The 20,353-nt window shown below is 46.2% G+C and overlaps 1 protein-coding gene across 4 annotated transcripts in view; it reads right to left on the bottom strand.

The window, feature by feature from the left end:
• Positions 1-4,920: 4,920 nt before the first annotated feature.
• The window catches only part of SYNDIG1L (synapse differentiation inducing 1 like), a 100,833-nt gene continuing 85,400 nt past the window's right edge, over positions 4,921-20,353 (bottom strand). For 3 of the 4 annotated variants that reach the window (XM_073349163.1, XM_073349162.1, XM_073349164.1), the window contains 4 exons: positions 20,117-20,271; positions 13,413-13,864; positions 9,892-10,029; positions 4,921-7,083 (listed from right to left, as the gene is read on the bottom strand). In XM_073349163.1, the coding sequence (XP_073205264.1) occupies positions 6,925-7,083; positions 9,892-10,029; positions 13,413-13,823 (708 nt within the window). In that variant the 5' untranslated portion in view covers positions 13,824-13,864; positions 20,117-20,271 and the 3' untranslated portion in view covers positions 4,921-6,924. The remainder of the gene's footprint in view (positions 7,084-9,891; positions 10,030-13,412; positions 13,865-20,116; positions 20,272-20,353) is intronic. The other variant, XM_073349165.1, reaches the window with a different exon arrangement.

Consider the following 20,353-nt stretch of genomic DNA (forward strand, 5'->3'; position numbering starts at 1 on the left):
TACAACTATATTTGTAACTTGTCTGTATAGAATTTCTATATGCTGGGGTAATCAGAACTTTAATTGTAACTTTAATAAAACTTGTAAAACAGTTTAGGCCTTGTACTTGTGAATGTCTGTGTGGTCACTACCCTTGGTCTTTATGGGCTCCTAGAAACTCTAAATCTGAAGCAAGTGGGAAGAGCAGAGGGGATGAGGGCAGGGTTGGCTGGTGATGATCCTTTTCTTTTAGAGCCTCAAACAGAAATTTAATTTTAAAGTATTTTGTAGTTTGTAAAAACTCCTGGAGCTGCTTTTTAACCAGCCTGTTGATTTCTTGGCTTTTTGCGTCCCTTCCCTTTGCTCCCAGGCATGCAGCAGACTGTGAGTCTATAATAAATTACTCTGAGGCAGCCGCCATGCTGATTCTATGGATTTCAATTCCCCCAAGTTTCCCTTTAGGCTACTTCTAATTAATAGCTTCCTTTCCGTAACATCCCAGCCAGGGGATGTTCTCGCACCACCTACCCCTTATGGTATCACCAGAGACCCCACTTATGAGCAGAAAACACTTTTTAATTTTGTCGGCCCCTTTCAGATCAAGTTCTTCTCCTTATAGCTTAAATTAAAAAGACAAAGAGATGAGTTTCAATTTACTATGTTCTGTTACACAGTGTGTCACATATTCCCCAGTGAGTGCTAGTCATTAAAGAGCCTGTGCAAGTGAGTTTGAGGTGGGCCCTCGCAGTTCTGGTGGAGCCCAACCGGATCTTATTTCTAGTTCAACGGATAGAAACCTAAGTTCTGCGTTTGACGCTCATCCCCGTGACTGGCAGTGCAGGGACGCAGGCTGAGGTATCCCAGTGCATCACTCCAGGAGGTGCCACCAAGTACAGCTGAGGAGCAGAAGGAACTTGGAGCCAGACAGTCTGTAGGGAGCTGAAGGGCTAAATCATAGGAAGCTTGGTGAGACTGAGCATGTGAGGAGATGCTCCCTGAACAAGCAGGAGCCTGAAGAGCAATTCCAAGTGCAGGGAGGTGTGGAGCAGAAGCCGCAGGGGCTCTTGATAGCAAGGCTGATGTATCGCTCACAGCTCAGGGGAGTGGAGGGTGTGGAAAGCCGGACTATTCCAGTCAGGCCCCTCAGGCTGACCAATAGGCTCCTGAGGACAGATATTGGGTAGCATTTTCAAAGCTCACCTAAGGGACTCAGGAACCTGAGAACCAGTGATTTTTTTAGTAAGCAGAAGTGAATTTTCATTGGGACTCTCATAAAATCCTAGAAGATGCAGGGCTGGAAGGCACCTCAAGAGGCTGAGAAAACTCTGGCTCTTGTTCTCAGTGTTCTGCACCGAGATACTCAGGGCAGACACACGGGCTGAGACCCTCTCCCTCCCAAGCCTCCTTAGTAGACGGTCACCCCAACCCCTTCCCTCCCAGGAGATACAGAAGAGGGTCCCTAGCGGGCAGAGAACTCCACCTCCCCAGGGAGCCATTGCTGCTGCTGCCCGCCCCATGCAGTGTCAGAGTGAGATGTGTGAGTGGCAGCCCACCAGGGGAGAGGAGGCATGGTGGCAAGGAAGGCCAGGGTGGCAGAGGGCTCCTATCATGGGGGAGACTGCAGGACCCTAGCCAAATGCTCCTCTCAGTGGCCACACACTGTCCCACCTTCTCACCACATTCGCCTCCCCAGCGACCTGGGAATTAGCCAATCCCAGCTGCCAGCCACCCGGAGCATAGCGGGTTTCCTAGTGTAAGTCGGGGGATGGTCCTGCTATTGTGGGGAACTTTCCTGGCTTATGCACTACCCCGGTGAAATTACTAGTGAAAGGATCTGAGTCCTTGCTCCCACTCCCTTTACCCAGAGGCCTGCCTGACCTCAAGAGCCCCCCTTCCCTCGCTCTCCGCAGCTGCTCACCGCACTTTGCTCGCATGTCGCTCAGGGCACAGCGGGCGTCTGCTCCCCAGCACTGGGCCCGCAGCTCCCCACTGTAGCTCAGCTCTAGCTCGCTGTCGGCGTGGCTCCAGCTCCCGGCTCTGGGCTGCTCTAGCTGCAGCTCCACTCTGCCCTCTGGGCTGCTTCTCTGGCCCCTCTGGTTCTGGCTACTGCCGCTTTCTCCTTAGCTCTGCCTTACTCTGGATCAGGCAGCTCCAGCTCACAGGGAGGATGGGATCCCGGACTCCTGACTCACTCATTGGCATGCCTGCCCTGTCAGTCAGACTGACCTGGGGATCACTGTCCTCTCTCCATTGGTCCCAGGAATTGTCTGTCTCAGGATCTTGATTTCTCATCAGCCCTTCCCCTTTCTTTTGGTACTGGGAGTGGGCCAACCAAAAAAACTCCACTACGTTTTAGTAATGGGCCAAAAGTCCCCTTACAGTAGGCATCACTGAGACAGGGGCTCATGTGGGGCCTTGGGAAGCTGATAGTATAAAATGCAGATTTGCTTAAACAAGACAGAGTGAAGCAACATCTGGTACCTGCGGTTTGGGATGTCCAGGGGCAGTAATGCCAGTGCCTCAAAGCCAGGGTTTAGCTGTGTCTGCAGAGAGCCGCAGGCACCCAGGGTGTCAGTCACATCAATTAACAATGACACCAGCCGCAGCGCGGGGTCTTCCTCTGGCCAAAGATTCCCAGCTTTCGTTCCTTTGTGCTGCACCACAGTCACTCCTACACAAGAGCAGCCTGTGAGCAAGCCCAAGAGGGGAGCCCGGTGGCTCAGACAGAAGGGTACACACTTAGCATTGCCAACCTGCAGGCAGCATCTCGGCACATGCAGACTGTTGTGTGAGAGGAGAGTGCGGGCAGGGAGCAGCGTTAGCTGTGTATTTCATAGCAGTCTGGGAACAGACTCCCCTGAATGTGATTGCATTCTGCAAGCGACTAGCCTGTAGTTTCAGAGTAACAGCCGTGTTAGTCTGTATTCGCAAAAAGAAAAGGAGTACTTGTGGCACCTTAGAGACTAACCAATTTATTAGAGCATAAGCTTTCGTGAGCTACAGCTCACTTCATCATCTTCCTTTCCAAATGCTGCAGTTTCCACGATATGCATCTGATGAAGTGAGCTGTAGCTCACGAAAGCTTATGCTCTAATAAATTGGTTAGTCTCTAAGGTGCCACAAGTACTCCTTTTCTTTTAGCCTGTAGTTGTGACTAATAGATGTTGTGGCCATTGGAGCAGTCATTAGTAGAAAGTGTGAATCCAAGGCATGGTAACTCAGGGGGACTCAACACCGGAGACCAATATAACCCAACCAAGAACATCAATTGAAAAGAAACCCCCAGCTTGAGAGAGGCAGCAGTTATGCAAGGCTGTGTCTCCAGGTGAAGACATTAGTTGGTTAATTTAATCTTGGATAACCCTGATTAAGATGAGGTCAGGTTGTATCTGCTTCCAGACTCAGCTTTCAGACAGTTTTTGGAGAAAACAGCAAGGATCTGGTTGGTCACTTTTCACTTGTGATGAAAGAATGTCATGGGACTGGGAGACACGGCCCTGAGCATGCAGAGATAGCTGGTGCTGCTTTACATTTCCTGGGTGTAACGCTATTCAATCTTCTGGGATTGCTCGTGGGCAAGTCGGAAAGCATCGCACTTCACGCCAGCCAACAGTGTCAAAGCATGTGAGAAACATACCTTTTAATTAAGCTTTATGATGCCTCAGTCAGGAAGGTAAATGTTGCCCTTGAATCTCTCTACTGGCTCCCCATTTTCTACTTCATCAAATTCTACCTTCTTGTCCTCACCCTTTGACCAGCAGACACTTCCCCAGATTTTCATCCAGATACTGCCCCCCTATGCTGCAACCACATCAGATTTGCAGTATCATGTACCCTAGGATCCTGGCTCCTGATGTCCTGGATCAGGCCACTGGTCAATCCTGTGCCCAGTATTCCAGCTCCTGCTGTAAGGGATGCATGGAAGTGTGTTCCCTGGGCCTATTTAGATGGTAAGCTCTTTGGGCCAGGGACTGTCTTGTACTATATGCTGGTACACAAGGTAAGGTCCCAATCTCTGGTGAGGCCTCTAGGCACCAATGCAGTACAAATAATGTAACACATCAGACCCTTAGACTATTGCTTCTATCTACTGGACAGTAGCTGATGGGACCCTCCCACCCATAATGCTGCTGGTCACTTGTGCCTTGCTATGGCTGGGAGGGGGAGTCCTTATTACCTCCCTGGGGGCTAGTTGATGGGCTGAGATTTCATTATACTTCTTTTAGTTTGCACAGCTTCAGAAGTGATTATCGGCCATCAAATTATCCTCTTTTTAAATCCAGCCATGATTTCTGGCATGATGACCCATGGGGCACTGACTCCCCCACGTTAACTAGATGCCCATTTCCCTCTTTTTGTTTCCCATTTACTTTCTTTCATTATGATTCAAGTGACCCTACTCCTTGAGTTATGAATAGGTCAAACTGGTAAGATTTTACCTAATGGTAAAAAAGGAACCGAAAACCTTGGAACTGCTCTAACTCTCATCTCTTTTATTCAAGTCCTGCCAGGCCTTGAATCATTTTTGTTGGCTTCTCTGACCTTTTCCAGCCTCTCCAGGGGACCTGTTAGTAACTCCACTGAAAGGTTCACTGTTATTCAAGATCATTATATTTTTTCTCTCTCTTTTCAGCATCTTTGCTTTTAAAATATCTACTGGGCACTGGGCAAACTGAACTCCATGGGGACTCCTGAATCTTTCCCCTAAGAAGCTACTATGAATTCAGAGGCTCTAAGTTTAGGTTCTTTTCCCCAAAGTGTATTTCTTTGCAGTGATCTAAATTAACTATAATCTTCCATTGTGTTGCCCAGCCACTGCCTGGATTACATCCTCCAGACTCCCTCACAAGCATCCTGGGGTTTTACTGATCTAAATAGCATTGTGCCATTTGCACAGTGCGACCCCCCCATTCTGTCCACATCCAACTCATCAAGGATACATTCCTGTTTCCGTCTCTTTTATTAACTCTTTCATGTTATAAAATATAATGGGACCTTCAGAGAAGCTTCTGAACAGGTCTCTTCTCTTGTATGTTTCCTTCTTTTATGGCTCAAGTACAATAGAAATCTCAGATCTTAACATGCTGCTTTAGAATGTAATGTACATATGAACAATACATGGATCAAGGAACATGCTGAGTCTCTTACAAAACATGCTATAGTGTGTACAGAAACCCATGGAGGGGAGGTTGTGAGTTGGGAGCCTGTCTAGGCCCCATCAGGGTGAGGCGTGGGGAGGCAAGGAAGGAAGTGTGGGGAGGACTGCCCAAGGTGAGGAGGGTTTAAGATGTGGCATCTGAAGCCCGGAGTGGAGCTCAGGTTGAAGCAGAAAGTGTCTCTTTACGGTAAGCTCTTTGGGGAAAAGACCTTGCCTCCACATCCATCTGTGAAGCACCTAGCGTGTTGTTGGCACTATACACATAAGCAATAGGCTGTAAGCAGGGCTAAGGGGCACTGGCATTTCCAAGGTGGGTCCCGTCCAGCACAGAGCCCTGCACAGACACCTCTTCCCACCCTCCACCTGGGGTTTTGGCTTCACTGCTTGTCATTTAGTCTCCAAACCTGGAACATATATTTTCTCATTCTCTAGCTTCTGTTCAGTAACAAACAGTATTTTTGGCTGGAGGTTATATACAAAGCTGAGTTAAGAGGGTTTTTTGTTTACCTCCTTATTTGTCTGTGACCAGCGTGAATGGGATCAGGCCAATTCTGTCGAGCGGGTTGTTATTTACCTGGAAGTAGATGCATTGGGGCAGAACAAGATCTTTTCTTCTGGGTGTTGCCCTAAATGGCAGTACCTGGAGTGTTTCATTGCTCACTGATAAAGCTAAAGGTGAGGTACCTAACCTAGGGGCTAGCACTCCGGCCTAGGGTTCTATGGCCCCTGAGGCCCCTGACCTCAGTGACCTTGGGTAAATCATGTCAGCACTCAGTGCCTCCGTTTCACACACAGCCTTTGTCTGTTTTGTCTCCTGAGACTAAGTTCTTTGGAGCCGGAGCTCTTACACTGTGTCTTTACAGAACCTAGCACAACAGCATCCCCATCTCAGTTGGGCCACTAGGTGCTACTGTGACGACGATAATGCCCAAGAATTGTGAGGCTTTTCCCAACCAGCTTCTACACATGAAATGATGACACACAATTACCAACCCAAATGACCTTCCATCGTCTTGTTCAGAATGGATGTATGACTCAAGAGCTAGGTCGAATCACCAAGGGCTGAGCCACGGATTGGTAAATGAGACTAGGGTAAAGCCTGGTGGTAGAGCTGTTAGCTGAGGTTCTGAAGACTGAGTCCCAGAGCTCTCTCTTTATTCAGGGCTGCACTGTGTCCTCCTAGTTTATGGCAATTAAAGGGGCAGTTGCCAGCCTATGGCCCTAAAACTGAAGTGTTCTCCCCACAACAGGACCCCTGAGCAATCTCTCTTGCAATCAGCCTAGGAGCCCTCTCTCCTAAAAGGAAGAGCAGCCAATGAATTAATTGCCCACTGCCCTCTTCCCCATATGCCTCAATATCAGACTAGGGCTGTGATACACTAGGTGGTGGGATTCACAGTGCAGGACTAGAATGTGAACATGTTGTTTTGAAAACTATAAGTGGCTGCACCAGGCCTTGCAGATGAACTAAAAATATCTCTTCCACATTCTTCCTTAAGTGAAACATGCTCCTCCTAGCCTCAGAATCCAGGACTTTCAGCCTGTGCTGAATTCTTTACTAGTGGGATGTTGTTAGCCGGTTTTCCAAGGTGTAAAGGAGAATGGAGTCTATTGTTCATGTAAAAGGGAAACAGCCTGTACAGCGCATCCAAGCCTGGATCCCTCCACTCATGGAGCTGCTCAGTGGCCCTTGCAAGCGTTCTGTCCTATGCTCCACACAAAAGCGTGAATTCCACTAGCACTGGCCTTTGGGTGTAGAGTGCTGAGCTTTGGCATCAAGGTCTCTGCTATACGTGGCCGCTTTTGGATAGATAAGCAATCAGTGCTACAATCACACCAATGTAGACCCCTGTGCCGATGGTGATGGAGAGCGCAGCAAAGAAGAGGGCCCTCCGGGAGGCCGAACTTGCCATATGGAAGTCCCCCTTGGAGACAGCCTTACTGGTCTGGAAAGAGAAGACAATGTGTAAGTGACTATTAACATCATCTAACCCCTCTGGGGAAGAGGATTGACTGTTCACTTACTCCAGGGAACAGCACTGACTCCCAAACTTTATCCCCCTCTTCCCTTCTGTGCAACTTTACTTTGATACAGCTTTCCTTTAAAAGGTAGGTTTGCGGGCTTAAGAAGTTTGAAGTACATGTGTGCAGCTGATATTCTTAAACTCCACTCTCATAGTACAGGGATAATTGCACCAGCTCTTCCCAGCACAATATTTCTTGGTGAGTAGCTACAGATAGCCATACATTTGTAGATGGATCAGTCTTTGAACTGGTTGTGTTTGGACTTCTGAATATGTCACTTCGTGCACTTGTGGTCTCGAAATGTAAGTGCAATAGAACTTCCTTCTGGCATGACATCGTGATTGCACATGCAGGGACACTAGCTATATTGTACTAATAGTCTTCAGTATGTTGACTAATCAGGAATCTGTAAATTATTTCTGGTTACATTGTACTAAAAAAGGGATAAAGAAGAATACTGAAACAGTATAATGTCATTACATATATTGGCGGGTTGCCCTCCTCTGGTGTTTTGTTCTGGCCACATCATTTCAAAAAGAATATGGCAGTTATAGAAAGAGTTTGAAGGGGAGAGATGAAAATGATCAGAGGCCTAGAAATACTTTCATGGGGGAGAGGTTAAAAGGGTCTTTCCAGGCCTCTAATCATTTTCATAAAATGAAAATATTCACAAAATAGTGAATAGGATAAAGGGTGTAAATGGTGCGCTGCCCTTTACACTTTCTCATAATCCCAGAGCACAGGGACATTTACTGAAATTAAAAGGCAACACATTTAAAAGGAAATACATTTTTTCCACAATGGATAAATAACCTATGGAACTCACTGCCACATGTTATTAGGACATAGTGGAGTCAACATGTATATGAACAACAAGAATACTGCAGATACATTAGCTAGGATAAACCAATCACTGACTGATAGGAGTGAGGAAGAATCTTCCCCCAGAGGCAGATTATTCCATAATTGATTGTTATGGGAATTTACACCTTGGCATCTGGTTCTGGGTACAGGCAGGGAAACAGCAGCAGACAGCCTGGACCATTGATCTGGCAATACCTGTGTTCCTAGTCATTTTTTAATTGCTGTTACTTTCTCCTGTTTCTCCTATTACACCTCCTCTTTAAGATGAAGTGCCCTGTACTGAATGCAGTATTCAAGGGGAGGACGCACACCACTCTATGCTATGGCATTGTTACATTCTTCTCTATTCCCCTTTCAATATCCAGGCATCTCATTTGCTCTCTGGGTCACCACTGCACAGATTCAGGGTTGCTTACAGTGACACCCCGCTCTGCTTCCTGTGCGTGTTCTCAGTTGTTAAACAAACACAGAGACAGTCCCTGCCCTGAAGAACTAACAAACAATCCAAGTAATAACCAAGCACCATGTACAGCAATTACATTAGATAAACAAACAACCACAAGAGCTCCTCTTCAAAGAGCTCCAGCAGGTTAAAGAACCCACTTTGCTTCACAGATGCTGTGCTAGGTTGTTCCTTTCATATTACACTCAGCTAGGTGCACTATACCTTATTTTATTATTATTTCTGCTGTCTCCATTTAACTTCTTAAGACTGTGAGAAAAACTTGGATCTTGGTATCATCCAGTATAAATCGAGCACAACTCCATCGACTCCGAGTGAATTACTCTGGATCTACATCCATGTAACTGAGAACAGAATCTGGCCCATGCCCTGACTAGAGCAGCAACCAGTATGAGCTAATACAGGCCAAGGCCTAGATTCTCTTCTTATTTGTGTCAGCTTTACACTGCCGAGTTACACCTGATTTACACACAAGTGTGAGGAGAATCAAGCCCCTTGTGTGATCTGGGAAGATCACAATGGACTCTTGTTTTAATGGGGAAAGCTGTCAATCCTTCCCCAGCTTTAAACAGGAGAGTAATATTGACTCAAGGATTAACCAGCCAGTGGGCAAGGGGAGGTGTTATTATCCCTGTTGTATAGAGGGGAAACTGGCTTTATTTGACAACATCAGAGGCCATTACTACAGACATAATGAATGGAGGGACCCCTGTAACGAGAAACAGAGAGCAGAGTCTCTGCTCTGCCCAGTCTCCAAGGCAGCTGGATTCTCAAGCAGATCCATTGCTTACTCTGGAACAGTTTGGAGTAGCCTGGGGGCAGCTCCAAGCTACACCAGATGGTAAAAGTCACCCAGGAGACCATCCACCCTCCGGGGATTGTTGAAGCACAGAGCAGGGCAATGTAGGAACTGACTATAGCACAGCTCCACCCCAGCCAAAGACTCGCCTGTGCTGGAGAAATTCTCGTTTGGCAAGTTATAGTCAGTTTCAGGTCCTTTTGCTCCACCAGAATGGCACAAAGAGTGGGGCAGAGACTCTGGCCCATAATATCTAGTCTCTGCACTGAAGGGCAAGTCCTCTAGTTCCCCCACATGATCAAGGAGAGCCCTGGATGCAATGGAACCAAGTAATTCTGCTGTTGGGTGAGGATGAAGGGTGCCCAGAGCACTCCACAACCTGGAGCATGACTTGCTTTGCCCCAGCACACAGAGCTACAGGTCAGTGAGGGTTGGAAACAGGACCCATGGGAGTGACAGAAATGTGTGTCTCACTGACCGGAATGGTGCCAGGCCCCTGACTCAAGGGGTTCTTCTGGCTTGCAGGGTCCCTGCATTAGAGCCATTACCTAACCCAGCATGTGCAGCACAGAAAAGGAGACATCAGCAGATGGGATTCCTCACCCTATGGGAGAAGTAGAAGGCAGCAATCCCCAGGGGCCAGAAGCAGCAGAGCATTGAAAAAATGGCCAGGCCCAGGTGGTCTCGTGGGGGGAGCATCAGGAAATGATCTTCACTCTCACTGTCACTCGAGGAGTCACTCTGGAAAACAAACGAGTTCAGTGCTGCTGATCAGCGCGGGGCCGTCAGGCCTGGAGAGAGTCCAGGCAGAGAGAGCCTGGGAAGAGCAGTGCAAGTGCACCCCATTCACCCCTCAGAGGGACATGCTGGCATATCTGACACTTACGTGACCCTGAAACATGTCATGAGGCCAGCCTGTTAAAACCAGGCCGGGGGCTGCAAACACTGACACAAGGGCTTCCTCCCCTCCTCCCACCAGTCTGACACCAGCCTGCGCTGGAGGGATCTGCCACAGAGATAAAAAAGGGGTGCAGTCATTATGGCCCATGCTGTGTGGGGGAAGGTGTGATGGGAATGGGGCTGATATGCAGGATCTCATGGCCTGCAGACCACCACACAGCCGCCGGTGGAAAAAACTTTTGGTCACTACCAACATCTGGCCACTCGGAGCTTTTGACACAAAATGCTCTGTGTCCTATTACTAAGGGCTTTCCCTGAGTCAGAGCTGCCCCTGCCAGTCTGCCCACCGATGGTATTTCTAGGGCACTTATCTCTTTGTATCTAAGCAATGCTTCCCACCCCCACCCCCTTCACTCTCCGTATTTCAGTCTCACCTCCTTTTCTTTCCCATCCCTTTCATATATTCTCTAACTCTTCTGACCCGAACATTCAGAGAGTGAGTTTCTAAAACACTGTATCCTCTCAAGCTGGTTTGAGGAGAAAGAAATGTAATGAGAAAATTTGGGGATTGAAATGGATTCTGATTTTCTTCCCAGGTTGAGTCTTCAGCAAACTTGGTGGAGATTTGGGATTTCCCTGGAAATTATTTTTATACCTAAACATCTTGGACTTTGGCATAATGGGCTGTGTTGGCTTTCGCAAAGTGCCTCATTCTCATTAGGACTAAGTGGGTTTGAGACTGCCAGACTGGGTTTGAAAGTAAGGGAAAGGGCTTGGATTTGAGCCTATCCTAATCTCATGAGAACCCCTGTTCCTCTTTTCAATGTGCGTGCCACTCAGTGTCTCATACTTTTCTCCCTATCTTGGGTACCCTTTGGCCCAAGTTTGGAGGGGGCACGTTTTAGTGGTCTAAACCCATGGAAATGGGCAAGTGCCTGTTTCAGTCTGGAAGAGGCATATTGCCATGGTCCAAAGAAATGGATATGGAGATAAACAGCAGATGCCAACAATAGCAGGGTTAGTGGAATCCACTCCAACAGAGTCCTGCCTTTGTGAATCTTGTGTATTGTTTTTGGCTTCTATATTGCATGGTAAATCCTTAGCGAACACAGGACACGTCAATATAAATAGCCATAGCACAGATTTGCCAGTCATTATTTTATTGTAAGACTCATGATATATTTATATTTTAAGCTTCTCATGATGGTTGGTATCAAACTTGTGGAACTATCCACAAGTTGGTATCAAACTATGACTGAGTTGCTTCAGATTTCATGACGAATTATTACATGGACTCTGGTAGGGTCAAATCAACCTAGGTTTACTGGAAGTGTCTGTTCCCTTGAGGGGTGGGGTGTGGGAGACAAAGGACCATTGGCTACCCTGGTCGTACTCTGACCTTAAGACCTTAAGCAAGACCAAACAGGACAACAAACTCCATCTCTCAGGTCCTAAAGGAAAAGATGCATTAGTCACAGGCAACAAAGCAAATATTAGAGTCCCACACCAGACCCTTCTGCCCCGAGGGAGGCTTTGGTCTCTGACAGTCTCTGAAAATTCCCTGGCCTTAGCCAGGCCATCATTCAGGCAATCTCTGGACAAGCCCCGGCCCCAGCCAGCCCTTCTTTCAAGGAGCTAGCACAAGAGGTCTACCCCGTCTCCTGGTCAGCCACTACAGTGCTGGGCTTTTGTCCTTTTAACCCCTCCCTCTATTTTTGAAACCTACTATGGGTATAGCAGGGTGGGGCTGATTAAGTCCACAGGCTCTTATTAACCCCTTATTGATCTGTATGGGGCTATGTACCCTCTCACCTGCCCTTATTCAGAATTTTCCATTATTTTCTGTAATGCCACAGCCATAGTCAAGATGGCCACCACTGCCTTGCACTGGAAAGTGAGGCTGCCCCTAATGAAGATGGCCACCATCTCCCATTGTTCTCAACTGAGCCTAAGTCAGGCTGATATCAGGAAAATTGGCCACCTCCTGAGCTCTGAGGCTAGGAAACTGTATCAGAAATTTTGAAGAGACAGGGAAATGCTGGGTACACACAGAAGAGAGTAAAGAGACAGGAAGCTGTAGGGTGCATGGAGGTATAGAAGATTACTGAGAAAGATGAGCAGGAAGGGAAACTGAGGGAGTTCTAGGGAAAGTGGGGTGCAGGAGGGAGACTGAGGGGAATGTGGGGGCAGAGTCAGACGCTAAGGAGTGCCAGGAAGGTGATTAAGGAGGTGCAGAGTAATACAGAGAGCATGAGAGAGACTGGGGATGCAGAGTACTATGGGTAGCAGAGTGGGAGAATTGAATGATAAGAGACTATCAAAGGACTGGGAGGGAAAATATGAGGCATGGATCAACAATAGGAAACTGTGGGGAGCATGTAGGGAGAATGTGTGGGAGGCAGGAGATTGGGTGTGGCACAGAGGGTGTCAAGATGGGACTGGAAGGACGGTGACGAGACAAGATTGCTATAGGGGAGGGGAATGGAGAGGGATAAAATGGCAGCTTCCTCACCCCATGGGTCAATGAGGTCCCCTCTGAGCAGCCAATCAAGATACCCACGTGCCTTGTGATAGAGCAGCATGTACACCACATGTGGCTGCCACACAAAGTGTGACCTCATCATTCATCTGCACTTAGCCATTGCATTAAAAAAAGGCCTATTTCAAAGGACACAACCCCTGAGATAGCTCATTCTCTTGGCTGAATTTCTGGCCAATCCACGGTGCCCCGGACTACTTTCCAACCCTAAAAATATAACAACGCCTTCACTGCAGTGCTGCTGCTGTGCAGCTATTTAGCTGACAGAAATAGTAACATTCGCTCTGTAATAAGCCAGAGCTGGAGAGGAGAGGGGTGGGTGGGGAAGGGCAAATGTAAGAGAAACTCACAATACTAGGATAACATTTCAACCAATGGGACTGCAATATGCAACTGAAATGAGATCACATTATAATAACTGATTGAGTCCTCCCGGATGCTTTAATCCCAGCTCCACTTTGATTTCAGTGTGAGATTAAATTTTCAAAGTATCCCACCATAAATAACCCTGTTGGACACCAACAGAAGCAATTGGGACACTCTGTGGTGATGCTGAGTTCAGACACAGAAGGAATGGTAGAAATTTAACACCTTCAGTGCCATTTGTGAACCATCTACACCCAAGGGCAGTTGGACATATTCATCGGGGAGCAGCTTGTTGCTGTTTCTCCTAGAAGTGGCTCACCTCATACTCCTGGAATTCTTCCTCCTCCACCTCATAGGACACTGTTTGGATTCTGATGTCACTCTCCATCTGGCATGGCGCTTGTTTTTCTCGCCCATCTGCAGCCTCAGAGGGGGCCTCTTTGTTTTCCATGAAGGTCATCTCGCAGCTCTCCCCCTTGTTGTCCTTGGCCTTGAGACTGGTCTCATCCTTCACCAGGATGAAGTTGGGACCATACAATGCTTCAACAGCCAGCTGCAGAGAACTGGCATCCAGCAGCTGGTGAGTCCTGGCACTGCCAGTGTTTTGAAAGATGTAAAGTTTCCCCTGGCAGCAGTGATTAGGGTGATGCTGATGGTAGGAGTAGCTACCGTGAAGATGCCTGCTGCTCTTGGCCAGCAGTGGGTTCTGAAGCTCACTCAGACTTTCCATTATGCTGAAAATGGCCTGGAGGAGCTAACGGGAGGGTAACCCTGAGGAATAAAAGAGAGTAGAAGGAGTGAGTGTATAATATCAACAAGGCAAGGCTGCGGATTCAGGGGAACCATTCATAGTAACATCTACTGGTCACAGCAGAGATGACTGCAGGACACTTGCCAGTGCAAAATGGCACTATCTGGCTGCACTAGAGAGAATAAGAATCTAGGACCCCTATTCCATGGCTTGAACACTGTCTCAGATAATTGAGGAGCTGTTCATCTGTCACAAGCTGATAGTGAGCTAAGAATGTGATGAGATGATCTGATAACATCAGGCTGGAATGAGTGGAGGATTTGCTATATCTACAATGCACATTCAGAAGGGACCATACAGTCAGATAGGAATGCCTGTTGCATCCTTTCTGGTGGCTCATAATTTATATTGCGGTAGAGAATACCAGATGGCATTGCAGTAGATGCACAGCTGGCATCCACTTGAGGGGCCTTTCTGACATCCAAAACTAGCAGGACACACAGTAAATTACAGCCCTTCATGCATTACAGGTTCAGCAGCTAATGGTTTCTAAACATAGTTGAGCTTTCATAGTGCTTTTTAATGCCTGGGCTTGGGCTGGTGAGGGACCGAGTATAAATTCAGGGAAGATGGAAGGTTGCTGTGAGGATATTTTAATTACTGGTACCGTCTTAGTGTTCTCTTGGGGGGACTGCCTCTCCATACACTATACAAAGCACAGTAAGGGAGAGAGGGATTGAGATGCTGAGGCCTGATCTACACCCACAGCTGCACGTATCTATCTATTGAAGGTCTCCATCACTGCAGTATCTGAGCATCTCACAATCTTTAATGTATTTGTCCTCCCAGCACCACTGTGGGGTGGGGAAGTGCTATTGTCCCCATTATACAGATGGGGAACTGAGGCACAGAGAAAAAAGGGTATGGCTAATATTGAGCTGGGGGCATGATTCCCATCTCATGGAGACACTTACACTAACTCTCATTGAGCTAGCCTGTTATGAACAAAATGCAGCTGTGGCTACCCTGAGTCCCTGCCTAGAATCTCAGAGAGGTACGTACTTGGTGGCTAGCCTGTCCCACAGCCATGGCTATATTCTATTTTTAGCTGCTGACTCAATGAGAGCTAGCACAAGTATGTCTCCTTGAGCCGTGAATCACACCCCCAGCTCCAAGTGTAGACCTACCCAGCCTAGGGGTATGTCTCCATTAGACACACTACTATGGTTCAACTGCATCACTGCAGTGTAGACACTTACTATAGCAATGGAAGGGGTTCCTTCATCAGTGTAGTAAATACACCTCTCTGAGAGGCGGTAGTTAGATTAATGGAAGAATTCTTCCATCGACCTAGCTGTGTCTACACTGGGGCTTAGGTTGGCTTAATTATACGACACAGGGTGTGACATGGCCCTGAGAGATGTAATTAAACGGACCTAACTCTGTAGTGTAGGACAGCCCTAAGTGACTTCCCTAGGGTCAGGCAGGATGTTTGTGACAGAGCAGCAATTGAACCTGGGTCTCCGACAGCCCCAAATAGCATCCTAACTACTGCACCATCTTTCCTTTCTAAACCCATTTTTCTAAACTAGTGCAACATCACAGCTTTAATCAAACCAGCACCACCCCGGGCATAGAAAAGCCCTACCACTGAGCTCAGTTCCAGAGAGTCTAACTTGAGCTGGCTGACGTTTTTTTTTTTGCACCAAACAATTTCCCACCAGAACATGTGATTGTCAAAATCAAAATTTGCCATAAGAAGATTTTGATTTTGACAAAATTGTTTGACTTTCCATCAGCAAAATATAAACAAAACAAACATTTGGTTTTGAACAGACATTTCCTTAAATGACATAAAAAGAATCTTTTTTTTTAAATGTCAATTCAAATAAAAATGTATTCATTTGGGAACAATGAATCATTTCATTTTAATTAACAATCGCCCATTTTAACATTTTCAAATCAAAATATTTTGGAACCTTTTGTTCTGTGAAAATGGCTGATATTTTGACTTTTCCTCCTGATTTGGCAGGAAAACAAATGTTAGAATATCAGACTTTCCCTGGGGTACAAACTCCGTTATTTGGCCACCTCTAATTCTAACACTAGACACTGTGTTTTTACAGCAGTTCTTTAGCATGCATCTGTCTCCTGAACAGACCTCAATGGGATACCCTGCTGCCTTGCAGCCCAAAATGTCATTTCTCTTTAGACATATTAGTAATTTCTTTCTCTGCAGTATGTTATATATTATAGGCAGAGTCATCTGCCTGGTGTAGGGCTCTCTGGGGTATGCCACTCATTCTGATCTAAAGCATATCACCTTAGTTTTATCTGTCCTCCAGAAAAATTTAAATAAAGAAGTTGAATTAAAGACTCCTGAGGATCAAAAGCCCAGTTAGCTCCCATGTGCTTGTCCCCAGGGCCAATCCCAGCTTCTCCCCTACTGTACAATTCCTAGTATTGTATCCGGCTTCAAAATGTCCCTATCAATGAACTTCCATGCCTTCCCTTAGGGCAGCATTTCCCAAACTTTTGGAAGTTGAGCCCCCCTGTCATAAATATAAAGGGAAGGGTAAACACCTTTAAATCCCTCCTGGACAGAGGAAAAACTCTTTCACCTTTAAAGGGTTAAGAAACTAAGACAACCTCGCTGGCACCTAACCAAAATGACCAATGAGAAGACAAGATACTTTCAAAGCTGGAGGGGGGGGAAACAAAGGGTTCTCTCTGTCTGTGTGTTGCTTTTGCCGGGACCAGAGCAGGAATGCAGGTCAGAACTCCTGTAAAGAGTTAATAAGCAATCTAGTTAGATATGCGTTAGATTCTGTTTTGTTTAAATGGCTGATAAAATAAGTTGTGCTGAATGGAATGTATATTCCTATTTTTGTGTCTTTTTGTAACTTAAGGTTTTGCCTAGAGGGATTCTCTACGTTTTGAATCTGGTTACCCTGTAAGGTATTTACCATCCTGATTTTACAGAGGGGATTCTTTTACTTTTTCTTTAATTAAAATTCTTCTTTTAAGAACCTGATTGCTTTTTCATTGTTCTTAAGATCCAAGGGTTTGGTGAGGATTGGTGCGGATTTTTATCAAGCCTTCCCCAGGAAAGGGGGTATAGGGCTTGGGGGGATTTTGCGGGGAAAGACGTTTCCAAGTGGGCTCTTTCCCTGTTATTTTTGTTAGATGCTTGGTGGTGGCAGCAATAAGGTCCAGGGACAAAAGGTAAAATAGTTTGTACCTTAGGGAAGTTTTAACCTAAGCTGGTAAAAATAAGCTTAGGGGGTTTTTCATGCAGGTCCCCACATCTGTACCCTAGAGTTCAGAGTGGGGAAGGAACCTTGACACCCCCCTTCAGAAAGATGAAATAATTCTCTCTAAGTTACCCCTCCCCCTCAAATCCTTCAGCACCACCTTGTGTTGTTAAAGGCCTACCCATCTTACTTCACACATCTTTCATGCCTCTCCCCACCAAGAGAGTCATTGAGATCATAGTCTAACCTCCGGTATGTCATAGCCCACCAACGCCACCCAGCAGCACCCACACACTAAACCCAACAACCGAAATAAGACCAATGGCATGCCCCAGATTCTTAATTTTCCCATCCTACTACAAATTTCTATTTGAAGCATTAACAGATAAGGAAGACTTAGTAAAAATAAATTAATAAAGGTCGATGCAGGCATATATGGGAAATTTTCAATAGAGAAGTGAAACAATCTGGATGATGTGCATTTTAAAAATATTGAGGGAATGATCTAACAAATTATAGCACTGACAGTTAATTCAAGGAAGTTACAGAGAACTGGGTTTGTAATGGAGGGTTGGAAAAGGAAAAAAAGTGATCCTGCCAATTACTTTCCTGTAAATTTAAATTCTATTGCTAATAAAATAATGGAACAAATAATATGAAAAATCACGAGACATCTACAGGATAATGATCCAACCATGGAGTTTGTGAAGAAAAGATCTTGGCAGACAAACCTGCATTTTTAGTAAAACATTTGACAACTTGTCTCATTACATTTTTTTCTGCCAAAGTTCATTCAAAGTGGGAAATAGTCACTGAACTGGACAGAAAACTGCCTGAAGGACCATGAGCAAAGCGTGCTGATAAATGGCCCCGTATGGGGTTGCAGGGCAGCGTTTAGTGGATATTGCATGTTTCAATGTTACATCCAGTCGTATTTAAGATCTTCATTAAATGATCTGGAAGAAGGAATGAACTGCACATGAATGAAATTTGCACACAGTACTACACTGGGAAGCATTGTGAATATTGGTGAGTAAAGAAATAATGCAAAGGGTCCTGGGGAAATTGAAAACATAAGTATGAGATAAAATGAAATGGAACTAAAAGAAAAAGGCTAAAAGAGATTTAGTGGTGATATTGGGCAGCAAGTTAGACCGGCAGTGAAATATGGCAGCAAAACAGGCCACTGTGAGGCATCAAATAACAAAGCCCAAAGGTGATTGTTACACTTTATACAACTCTACTGCAAGTGGACCTGGATTATGTGAGTTTGGGAACCTTATAACTAAAAAGATACTGATGAACTGGAAAAAGTTCAGAGAAGATGGGGCTGGATGGACAGATTTACAAGGAAAGACTGCAAGAGCAAAATCTGTCTTGCTGGGACAACACAGAGGGACATGGTAACAGTCTGCAAACAGCTGAAGGGTGTAAATATCCGGAAGGGCGATGAATTACTCAAGGTGGCTCAAGGGAGTAAAATTGGGAGTAATCAAGGAACAGACGGGAAAATGTAAGTTAAATACTAAGAAAGTCTCCCCAAGAGCAAGCGGTAGTGGTTGCAGAATTCTCTCCCATGGGAAATGATGAAGGCCAGCCACTTGGGACTTTTAAAGCTATGCTGGACAAAGCACTAAACTACATAGAGAACAATCCTGCATTGACAGCGGGTGGACTTGAGGCATCCAGGGTCTTTTCCCTCGCTAATTTCTGTAACTCTGTGTTACAGAGATCCCTCTATTATAATGTTCTCTGTGATACAAGACCCCCAACACTCTTTTCCTTGCTGCCCTTCAACACCCCAGAGGCTTGGCTCCCAGAGATGGTGTTATAAAGAGAAGAAAAAAGGATATTGCGGTGTTGATTGTAGGGGATCAAAGGGCCAACAGAGGAAACCTAAGTACATCTGCCCTGAGCCATCCCATAAGACTGTGGTTGCAGCAGGGAGGAGTATGGGAATTGCTGTATTAAGGAGATGGCCAACTCTGCACAGGGAGGATCACGGTCAGGAATCTCTCTTTTGTGGAACAGCTACAGAAAAATCCCAGCAAACTGCATTTCTCCCTCTCTAGGGAGAAAGCTGGATAACAAGGGCTCCAGGATAAGGAGAGAAATGAGAAGCGAGACCTTTCCACCACAGGTCTCATAAATATGCAAAGTTACCCTGAAGTGCAACCACAGGAACAGTCTCATTATTAGGCTGCAGCTGTAGCTTTATGTGAAAGTGGAGCATTGAGGGATATTGTGTCGGAGCCCTATAGATGCTGTGCTCAGTTACATTGTAATGCAAGCAAGGAATATGCTTCCTGCTTTAATACAACAGGGTTAGCATGTCCTCTGAACAGCCCTCTAATATCACAGAGACAGCTGGGGCAGGGAAGGGGGGGGAGAAAGACACAGTTGTTGAAGGGTTAGAGATCATTCTAATTTCTTAAAGGCACCAAGGTCACAGCACTGCACAAATATAGCATGTGAGTGTGTGTGCGTACACGTGCTTGTGTGCAGTGAACAAAGTAAGTTCTTTGGGGCAGGGACTGTGTTTCATATATGTTTTCACAGCACCTGCCATGCTCCTGAGAATGTGTGGATGATGCAGGGAATCACAGGCAAAGACATACAGTCGTCCCCCCCGACCCTGACTCCAGAAGAGACAGAGACCAGCAAATCATGCAGTAAACTCCAAACCAGACTGGACTTCCTTGGGTTCTTCAGTGAGTTTAATGCAATTGGGGCCATCATCAGACTTTGGAGAGAAAGAATGAAACTGGCAGATCAAAGCGAAGAAGCAGTGAACAGACAAAATTGGCTGAGAGCAAGGCACATTCCATCCTCATTATAAACTCACTTGGATGGAATGTGGCACTATTCACCCCACAGGATTAGTCTGCATAATACTGAGAGTGGATAACAGCAGGTGTCATTGGGTGGTTAGGGAAGATACATACACACAAACAGAGCTCAGACACAGAGATGCATCTGGAGAAGAGAGTCTATCAGATTGACAGAGACGGACCGTACCTGCAGTCAGGCTGGGATATCGCCTCGGTACCCATGGATGCTGTCTCTCCATAATTACGTGGCTGCTCTCTCCCTACAGCTGCACACTCATAGTCACTCCAGAGGGTGAGGCCTCTGCACCCCCAGTCTCAGCCTCTCCTGCCCATTGCTCCAGTCTGTGGCAGAACACAAAACTGATCAGTGTGCCTTACGCCAAGAGATCATCAAAACAAGTGCTGCATTGGAGGCAATGGATAT

This window comes from Lepidochelys kempii, chromosome 6 (assembly GCF_965140265.1).
Source record: "Lepidochelys kempii isolate rLepKem1 chromosome 6, rLepKem1.hap2, whole genome shotgun sequence".
Lineage (NCBI taxonomy): Eukaryota > Metazoa > Chordata > Testudines > Cheloniidae > Lepidochelys > Lepidochelys kempii.